General features: G+C 49.1%; 1 protein-coding gene across 1 annotated transcript; it reads left to right on the top strand.

Moving 5' to 3' along the window:
• The first annotated feature begins 241 nt into the window (after window positions 1-241).
• Window positions 242-9,615, top strand: LOC118076127 (protein Bouncer-like). The gene is made up of 3 exons (XM_035098716.3): window positions 242-543; window positions 5,924-6,061; window positions 7,408-9,615. Exons 1-3 carry the CDS (start codon window positions 489-491, stop codon window positions 7,620-7,622), a joined length of 408 nt encoding a protein of 135 aa, XP_034954607.1. The 5' UTR covers window positions 242-488; the 3' UTR covers window positions 7,623-9,615.
• The last annotated feature ends 444 nt before the right edge of the window (window positions 9,616-10,059 follow it).

Genomic DNA, 10,059 nt, shown 5'->3' with positions numbered 1-10,059 from the left:
AGATGAGCATGGAAACTCTGGCAAACCGTGACGGTTTCACAAGACGGGGAGTGCTCTGCACGTTGTTAATTAAAAGCAGCTTAAAATAGCACAAAAGAAAAGCAGAAGTTGGAAAACAATCCAGAACATGCAAAATAAATAAATAAATTACTTGAGGTTGGCAAAAAAAAAAAAATCTCTCCAAGGCTCATGTGATGCACACCTGCTGAGAGAGGGTGTCTCATCACATGCTTGCTTGGCCACTGCAGAACTCAACACCAAGATGCAAGGGGTGTGTCTGGCACAATAAACTAACCTCCACCCACTGTCAGCTTGAAGACACTGAGGTTGTGACAGAGGACTGCCGCTGCAATATATAGGGCTGTCATGATTCAGCTCCAGCCCGTGTAGCAACAGATCTGTGGCTGGCATTTTTCGCAGCTCCCCAAGAGGTGTCGTTTTCTACCTGTCTGCCTTCCAGTTGCCTCCGTTGTGAATATTTCGGGGCTATGGCCGGGAGAGCTGCCGCTGCCTTGCTTATCACAGCATCCATCTTGCAAATAGGTAAGAAGCACGGGGAGGTGGAATGTGCTTGGACCAGACTTGCACACCCGACTGCAGCTGTGGGCATTGCTTATTTCCAATGAGGGTCTGTGAACTGCAAGGTTGGCAGGTCATTTAGGGGGAACCTTAGGATCGGTGTGTGTGTGTGTGTGTGCGCAAAGGCAGTTAGCCTCTCTAACTGGTCCTCTTCCCAGACCACAGCTTGACACCCCCTCGCTAACCCTGGTACTCACTCTTCTTGAGTGGCTGGGCTCTGATCATGCTTTCTGCTTGCCTGGATGGGAGATAAAGACGGGGATGTGAGAGTGTGCAGAGACTAGCCTACTGCACAATAATGGTTCAGTTTTGGCAAAAGATTCCTGCATCTCAGGGGGTTAGACTAGATGATCCTTGTGGTCCCTTCCAACTCCACAGTCCTGTTGTTGTTGTTGTTGTTGTTTAGTCGTTTAGTTGTGTCCAACTCTTCGTGACCCCATAGCACGCCAGGCACTCCAGTCTTCCACTGCCTCCCGCAGTTTGGTCAAACTCATGTTGGTAGCTTTGAGAACACTGTCCAACCACCTCGTCCTCTGTCGTCCCCTTCTCCTTCTGCCCTCAATCTTTCCCAGCATCAGGGTCTTTTCCAAGGATTCTTCTCTTCTCATGAAGTGGCCAAAGTATTGGAGCCTCAGCTTCACAATCTGTCCTTCCAGTGAGCACCCAGGGTTGATTTCCTTCAGAATGGATAGGTTTGATCTTCTTGCAGTCCATGGGACTCTCAAGAGTCTCCTCCAGCACCATAATTCAAAAGCATCCATTCTTCGGTGATCAGCCTTCTTTATGGTCCAGCTCTCACTTCCAGCCCAGCCCTCACTTCCTATGAATCTATAAATATATGTATTTACATATGTTGCTCAGCCCACTTTTTTAAAAAAAATATTTGATTTTTCAGCTTAAAATTTTTCAGACATAAAGCATAAAGCAAGATTCCAAGGAATCTCCTGGACTTCCATCCTCCCCTATGTGGGTCCTATTATTAACCAGTTCCTCCCGCATCTTTTATGACAATCCAAACCCTTTACTTCTTCCTTTATGCTCAGAGTCAACCTTAAAGTACAAGTGATATTCCAATCCTACTAACAATTCTAACTGTTCACAGTGGTCTTTAAGATACGTTATAATTTTTCTCCATCCCTTATTAAAATTTTGGTATTCCTGATTTCTGACTCTTCCAGTCATTTTAGCCATTTCAGCATAGTCCATCAACTTCACCTGCCATTCTTCTATGGTAGGAACTTTACCTTCTTTCCATCTTTGGGCCAGTAACATCTGTGCAGCCCGTGGTCGCATACATACATAAATAGTCTTTTCTGCTCCTTTGGGATTTCGGCACCTAAACCCACTTTGGCCCTCTGGCCATGTCAACCACGAGCATGTCTTCCACCCCCCTCCAAGTCATTGCGAACATCCGAAGGACCTATAGAAAATGTGTGCAGGAATATTTCTCCCTGGAGATCTGGTTTAAGAGAGTCCTTGAACTGTTGCCTGGCTGGAGTGAGTCTGCTGCTTCCCTCTCCTTAAAAGAGGATGGGACAAATTTATAGAGGAGGGTGAAAGGTTGTTTTCTGCTGCTCCAGAGAAGCGGACACGGAGCAATGGATTCAAACTACAAGAAAGAAGCTTCCACCTAAACATTAGGAAGAACTCCCTGACAGTAAGAGCTGTTCAACAGTGGAATTTGCTGCCAAGAAGTGTGGTGGAGTCTCCTTCTTTGGAGGTCTTTAAGCAGAGGCTTGACAGGCATATGTCAAGGATGCTTTGATGGTGTTTCCTGCTTGGCAGGGGGTTGGACTGGATGGCCCTTGTGGTCTCTTCCAACTCTATGATTCTATGATTCTAAGGCTATTGATGGCTACTTGCCATGATGGCTGTGCTCTGAATGCTTCTGAATAGCAGCTTCTGGAAACCAGAGGAGGGGAGAGGGCTCTTCTTGGGCTCAGATCCTGCTTGCTGGCTTCCAATGGACATCTGGTTAACCACTGTCAGAAAAGGATACTGTGCAAAAATGAGCCTCTGGCCTGATCCAGCAGCCTCTTCTTTTTTAAAAAAAAATATATTTTATTAATTTTCCAATTAAAACCAATTATATCACATTCATTATTTCAAATTATACACATATATATATCAATCAAACCGAATGTTATGCCAAATCGTCTAAAGAATTTTTTATTTGGGTTCCCATGCTTCAAGAAATTGGGGATTCCTCGCAACCGTCCACTGCCGTCTTTTTTCTAAAGTTCAAATCGTCCTCCAAGTTCATAATAATCCAGATCTTCCCCTTACAGTCACATAGATGTTTTCCACTTTCAACCGATTGTTTCCCAGCTGCTGAGATAAATATCAAACAAGGTTTCACAAATGTTCTTTCTCCTGTGTGGGTTAATCAGTCCAGCCTCCCCATAAATCTTCTTAGTCTGGAGCTCCCTGTTGCGTCGAAGCAGCGCCATCTTAAAAAGCTCAAATCACTTTCGTTTTCTCTCATAGCCATGAAGATTAACGATCTTTATAAAATTTACAGCTTTTCCAGGCAGAAGACCCAAACATCAAACCATAAACTCTTGGTAAATTAATGGATCTCCTTGCCCTATAGCTGAACTTAGCTTCAGGTCGCTGCTCCAATTCAAAGTGCGTCACAGCTCATAAATCCTCCGAACGCGTCCAGGACTCCTTCCGTCCGACTAGGGGGGGGGGGCTTTTCTCATCGGCAACTCCACATCTTTAAAAAATATGCTCAGTAACAACAGTTTATAAAGTTCAACTCACACAGTCTTTTGCTTCTCTTTCACTCCAAACAAGCCAGGACATCGCGTCTGGGAAGGTACGAAGTAACTCATATGAATAAAAATTAAAAAAAACTCAATTCCCTTATCGCTCCGTCCCCATCAATCCTTCTTCCAGATGATATACAGCCTTTAACTCCTCTCCCTCAGCAGCATAGATTTCTCAGCAGTAAACAGCGCTTCTTCCCCTCCTTCTGAAGTATGTCCATAGATTTAAGCCTAATTATCTTCTTTAACCATGGAAATCCCCGCCATGCAGATTAGCGTCCGGGAGTCCTGGCCCTCGTAAGTGCTTTTCAGCCCAAGCTCCCCCCACTCCATAAACAGTCGGAGTGGGTCTGGGGGCATCGCGGGCCAGCGGCCCCTCTCCGTAACCCCCGGAGAGGATAGGGGGTTGCCATTTACTCCCCTAGCAACCGCCAAATTCCTTACGAAGGTCAGAGGGATGGAAAACAGGTCCGCCATTCCTGCCGGCGGAAACCGGAACCTTTTGTATTTTTATTGTTCGGCTCCTTTTGTATGATAAAGTGGCTATGACATGAATGCTAGAAGCCTCAGACAAGAGAGGGGAGTTTTGCACTTTCCCTGCCTTCCACTTTTTCAATTGCAACGCTCCTCAATCTGATCTCACCACCACCCTCTTGGGGAGGGTGATTCCCCCCCCCCCCGGGAGCATCGAGGAAAGAGAGAAAACGCATCACCCCAGATGAGGACACATATTTGCGCATGACCGTTAGCAAATGCAAATTTAGAAATACCACTGGTCCTGCTAGCTAGGGTTGATGGGGAGTGCAGTCCGACAGCAGCTGGGGACCCAAGTTGGAGAACTTTGTGTGGGTCTCTGTGTGTGTTGGGTGCGGGCAGGGGTATTTATAACATTTTAAACAAAGGATTTCAATTTTAACCAATCGTGTGCATCATTATCTCATTTCATGTTCAATACGCATGCGCAATAAGCATTGCTAACTAAACTCTGGTTCTCACCGTGACCTGTTACATTGTGTTAGTATGCATGTTGGGAACCTGTGTTACGTGTAGCCATTTGTACCATGTACCAACTTATGTTCCAGCTTATGAGCTGTACCTTTGTGATTGACGTATTAGCTGTCCTTCTGTCCCAGTGGGGGACAGCATCTTGCCAAATCATCAGTTTCTTAAAGCAGCGGGTTACCATAACCTCTCTATTAGAAACATAACCAAGGATTTATAGGGGTTCACATTATCACATTCATTATGGCCCTTTGGGCCACTACCACATTGGGGGCTTGGGGTCCCCTCAGTATCTGGGGGCAAGGAGTCAGCTCCCCTGAATGTTGAGGGGGTGGAGGAGGGCAGGTCTGGCCTTTCCAATGTGGGAAGATTCGAAGTGCACTGTGTTCCCCAGCAAGATCACGCTCTCTGAGGAGCCCTGAGTGCCTTTCCTGTGCCCCCTACCTTGAGAGAGAGGGACAGATAAAGAGAAGGGGTTGGTTTTTTTAAAAGAAGCTAAGTAGCTTCAAAGAACAAGCACTTCAGCCCAGACATATACAAATTGCACAACCACAAGGAAGTCGCCCAAAAAGAACCGGCAGGCAGGCGTCAGGGTGAGGTGAGTGGCAGTGTGATTTAACTCGTCCCTCCCCAGGGAGATCTCAGAGCACAAGAATCTTGCTCAAGCACTCCTTCGGGTGCTAAAGAAAACCAAGGTGTGTACGTGTGGGGTCAGCCGAGGTCATTCCCAAGGGCCCCACCCCTGACATCTGCGTAGTCAGGTTTCGAGTATGAAAAGAGACGACGTTACTTCTCCCAGGCGCACAATCCTGTCATCGGGGTGAATGGGGTATCCCAGATCTAGCAGGGAGGAAGACCTGGGGTGACCTTCAGTTTTTAGGTGTGCAAGCTCTGCACAAATGGGGGCGTTTGAACTTGAAGAGCTCCCGAGTGGGGCTAAAGAACACTGTTGATCTCTCTTCATTTGCACCCAAACACTGTTGATCTCTCTTCATTTGTACCCAAATAAAGGCCTAGACGGGGATGAAGAGAGAGACCTGTTGGGTCCCCGGATGAGATCAGATTCTGGATGAGATCAGATTCTGTCTATCTCATCTTGTTTCCCACTATGGCCAAACAGGAGTTTCTGGGGAAACCAAGAAGGAGGCTTCGGGTTTTTTTTTTTTTTGCTTGTTGCTGTTATGAGCCTTACAGAATTACAGTTCCCCCTCCCCAATATTAAAATCTGTGGTACAGATGTGTCTGTAGAGGCTCGACTTCCTCTCTGGGCAGAATCCAAGGGGAAACTTAAAGGGGAAGCTGGTTGGGATGGTCAGTGCTTTGAGCTCAGCACTGGGTTTCACTTCTTCATTTCACAAAACGTAGGTGCCACGTGAAAAGAACCTCAAAGCGGTTTGCAAGCTCGCATCTCTGTGTAGATCGAGCCAAACATCACAAAGGCAGGAGCACCCTCCCCCACAACCTTTGTTCTAAGGAACCCAGACCCTGAAGGCATGTGCTGGGGCCACGAAGGTTTCTCCACACATGGAAGGCAGGGTCACAGCATGATTCTCCCTCTTTCCTCACTTTAGCCCTGGGCCAAAACATCACCGAGCCACGAATGGGGCTCCATTGCTACAAATGCGACTTCGACCGACCCTGTCCAACCTCAGAGATGAGCGTGACCTGCAATGAAGGAGAGAGCTGCAGCACCATCAGAGGACATTCAGGTTAGTGCCACTGTCCCAGGGATGGGCTTCCCTCCCTTCAGCCTCCAGCCAGGAAGCTCATTGCAGCCGTGGCCTGCCCGGAGGTGGCGTGGGGCTTCATGGGTACCCTGCAGGCCAGTCCAAATGTCTACCCCAGTTGGCAGACTGGCAGGAGGCGGAGGCAGGAGGCAGGAGAGAGGCATGGCCACCGCCCAGGCACGTCCTAGCAGGCCCTCTCCCCGGCTCCCTGTCCTTCCCTGCCTGCTGCCGGGGGTCCCTGGGTCCCAGAGTCTGGCCTGGTCTTGTTGTCTCTGGCAGGGGCCAGCAACTGTGGAGGTGCTTGCTTTCTTGCTCGGCATGCTGCTCTCCCCGCACGGTTGCGGAAGCAGTCCAGGCCCATGGCGAATGGGCAAGGAAGGAGGGAGGCGGGCAAGGGGCGATCCCAGTGCAGCCTCTCTGCAGGCATCGGGGGAATTTACCTGTCAAAGGCCGCATCAGCCGATCGAACTCTGCCCTGTGTGGGCGGGCATTCAAGCTGGCTCCAGAGGAGGGAACACTTCAGCAGTGTCGGTGGTTTGCCTGCCCCGGGCGCTGGCAGCCCATGCTATGCCACTGCCTCTGTGTTCCCCAGTAACTACCATACAGTATATATACTGCCTCTGCTGCTGGAGTTCATAGAGAGAGCGCTGTCTTGTGTCTAAATCCCCTTTTCTGAGCCAGCCTCTGTGAAATCCCTTTTTAAAGATGGGGATTAGGCAAGACCTGTGCTTGCATTCTGGGTGCCGTGCAATGATCTCATTCCCACCACCACCACCCCGGGCTTCGTCTCTCACAGTGACATTTCTGGCTACAACAGGCTTAACATGCCTATGTGCTCCCATTATGATCATCAGTATCTATCAGCCCTGGCACGTCCTGCTGATCCTCAACCTCTGTAGGAATATAGGTACTGTCTTATATTGACAGGTAGGTAGCCATGTTGTTCTGCCGTAGTCCAAAAAAAAAAAAAATCCTTCCAGTAGCACCTTAGAGACCAACTAAGTTTGTCATTGGTATGAGCTATCGTGTGAATGCACACTTCTTCAGATGCACACGAAAGCTCATACCAATGACAAGCTTAGCTGGTCTCTAAGGTGCTACTGGAAGAAATTTGTTTGTTTTGTTTTGTCTTATATTGAGTGAGACAACTGGTCCATCTAGCTCAGCACTGCCTACACAGACCGGCAGCAGCTTTCTGGGATCTCAGGCAGGACTCTCCTCCAACCTGGAGATGCCGGGGATTGAACCCGCAGCCTTCTGCTTGCAAGGCAGGTGTTCTGCCACTGAGCTGCAGCCCTTGTAACTTTGCACCTGCTTGCTCCTTGCAGATTATAAAGTCCACGAATCCATCTACGGGAAGGGCTGCGTCTCCGCCAGGAAGTGCAGCGGCCTGGACAGAATCAGCTACTCCAACAACCCTTTCCGCGTCACCTACTCCTGCTGCAACACCGACTACTGCAACGGCGGCTTCTCTGGGGCACCCCGCCTTCCCTTGGTCTGTGTGGGCACTGTCTTGACCATGCTGCTTGCCTACCTCTTGTGAGACACAGAACCTGCCTGCCCTGTAAGGATACTGACCTGCTCCCCGCAGTGACTGGCTCCTCTTGCGCATGTCTCCTTCCGCCTCCAGAACAGCCAAGGCCCTGTTTCTCGTAATGGACGCCATGCCATCCTTTCATATCTACAATGTCGCTCCCGGTTTATATTTCTGCCTTAGCTTCTGGCCTACAAGTTAGCCCACTAAACTGTCACAAACCAGCTCGTTTATTATCTCCATACCAGAAGTGATCTGTCAAGTTTCCTACAGATGCAGGAAACTGCTGCTCGTCCGCCTCGCTTCTCTCTCCAGCCACTGGCCGTGGCTCCGCAGGGCTTCTGACAGCCGGTCCCGATCCTATTTATTTTATTTATTGACAGAGATCAAAACCGCTTCACGGCCAAAAGTAATTGATATCCGGACCACCTGCAGATGTTTTCCTGCCGAGTTATGGCCGCTGCCCTAACATTGACATGACAGTGAGTTGGTTTGGTGCTGCCCCCTGGTGTGCAGTTCCTGAATTGTTGCATATCACACAAGCGTCCGTCCGTCCGTCCGTCCTTTTGTGTGGGATTTGCAAGCTACTTTCCCCCAAACAAAAGATTTTGGGAGAACTTCTTAGAACCTCACAAGGTGATCAGGTTTCATGACATAGCACAGTAGTTAAGGCTGCAATCCCAGGCATGCTTTCTTGAAAGCAAACCCCATTCAATTCATTGGGACTTTCTTTCGAGTAGCCTAAACATGCGTAGGATCAGGCTGAAAGAGCCGCAAAACTTTCTGGTTCAAATGTGGCCTCGGCTAGGAATGCGGAATGTGGAACTTGGAATAATCAGGTCCCTATTCTCTAGCACTCTCTGACTGGCACCATCTCTAGGGGCCCCCACATTTTTTTTCCTGTGGGTGCCAGGCCTCCACCCCCTGCCACGACTGCTGCCCGCCACCTCTGTGGCCGCCTCTGCATACCACCCGCCGTGGCAGTGGCAGGGCCTGAGCACTAGAGGTAAGGCAGTAGGTGGTTGTGGGGGGTTGGCGCGCGGAGGCAGAGGCCCCCGTCCAGTCACTGCCACAGCACCAAAACACGAGCACTGTGCCATCATGTCAGCATGGCATGATGTGACATTATGACGTCACGTCATGCCATCATGATGGCACAGTGCACGTGTTCTGGCATCACGTCACGTCACAACATTATTATGGCACCGCGGGGCGCACACCGAAACCACAATGTGGAGCCCAATGTCGGTGCCCCTGCTGATTGGCAACATGGAAATGATAATAATACTGACCTGCTTTACAGGTCAGGGCTGTTTGCAAAAGGGCTTTCAAACAGCCCCACACCGAGCTTTGACTGTGCGTGCCTGTTCCCAGCAGAAGAACAGGGATGTCTCACCAAACCTAACCCCCACTGGTCGGTTGATGAGCGGGAACTAAATCCTGCTCAGTTTGACTGCACCAACAAGTGCTCAGCTGTGAAACCGGTCCGTGCAGTCAACGCAGGATCAAACCCTGTCCCATCAGCTGGCGTCACCCCCTCATTGGAGGCGAAGGTAGGCATGGTTTATTTAAAATACCCTTATGGGCCAAATCCCCCACCCTAACAGGCCAAGGCTGGCCCATGAACTGGAGGTTGTTACCCACCCCTTGTTTAAACACAGATTACTACATAGGGTTAGCCTATATCACAGGCTCTCACCAGCACAACCGTGCAAGGGAGTTGTTTTTCCTTCCCAGATTGCAATCCTTCACAAGCTCTTAGACATGTCCAGAGCTTTAAAGAAAGAAAAAACTTTCTCAAAATCGTTTTGCCTATGTCTACACCACTAGTCTTCAAAAATACAGTTATTATAATACTGTAGAAACGACGTCTCCTGCGAACAGACTGCTGGTGCACTAAAAAAAGATCGTGTATGTTTCTGTTTGTCTATCTACAATTCCCAATTAAAACATTAAAAAATGTTCCTTGCAAGTATTGTTTTGCTTGAAGGGACCCATGTGAGCCTGAGAGCATGATTCTTTTGCCAGCAACAAGAACAAGGTCAAAGGAGCGGCATGAAGAGGTGCGAGGAGGAAATTCAGTTCAGTTCACATTTAAAGGCAGACATGCCCAAGTCACACTTTCCGAGACAATGTGCGAACCAAACCACAGCCACCCTTCAATATTTGCACCCCTATGAATTGTGCAGTGCAGTTCTCCAGCCAAGCAGTGTGCACAAATGACGCATATGTGAGAGAAAAATGCATAAATTACCCAGGTGGCGCTGTGGGTTAAACCACTGCGCCTAGGGCTTGCTGATCAGAAGGTCAGCGGTTTGAATCCCTGTGACGGGGTGAGCTCCCGTTGCTCGGTCCCAGCTCCTGCCAACCTAGCAGTTCGAAAGCACGTCAAAATGCAAGTAGATAAATAGGAACCGCAACAGCGGGAAGGTAAACGGCGTTTCCA

The sequence above is a fragment of the Zootoca vivipara genome, chromosome 2, assembly GCF_965207765.1.
Source record: "Zootoca vivipara chromosome 2, rZooViv2.hap1.1, whole genome shotgun sequence".
Taxonomy (NCBI): Eukaryota; Metazoa; Chordata; class Lepidosauria; order Squamata; family Lacertidae; genus Zootoca; species Zootoca vivipara.
Note: the sequence above shows the minus strand (reverse complement) of the source record. Positions and strands in the feature narration are given on the sequence as shown.

Bases quoted from the DNA above. Each gene is read 5' to 3' on its own strand.
- LOC118076127 (XM_035098716.3), top strand. From the start codon at position 489: ATGGCCGGGAGAGCTGCCGCTGCCTTGCTTATCACAGCATCCATCTTG. The intron at 544-5,923 runs GTAAGAAGCACG...TCCTCACTTTAG, and splicing joins AGCATCCATCTTGCAAATAG to CCCTGGGCCAAAACATCACC. The intron at 6,062-7,407 runs GTTAGTGCCACT...TGCTCCTTGCAG, and splicing joins CACCATCAGAGGACATTCAG to ATTATAAAGTCCACGAATCC.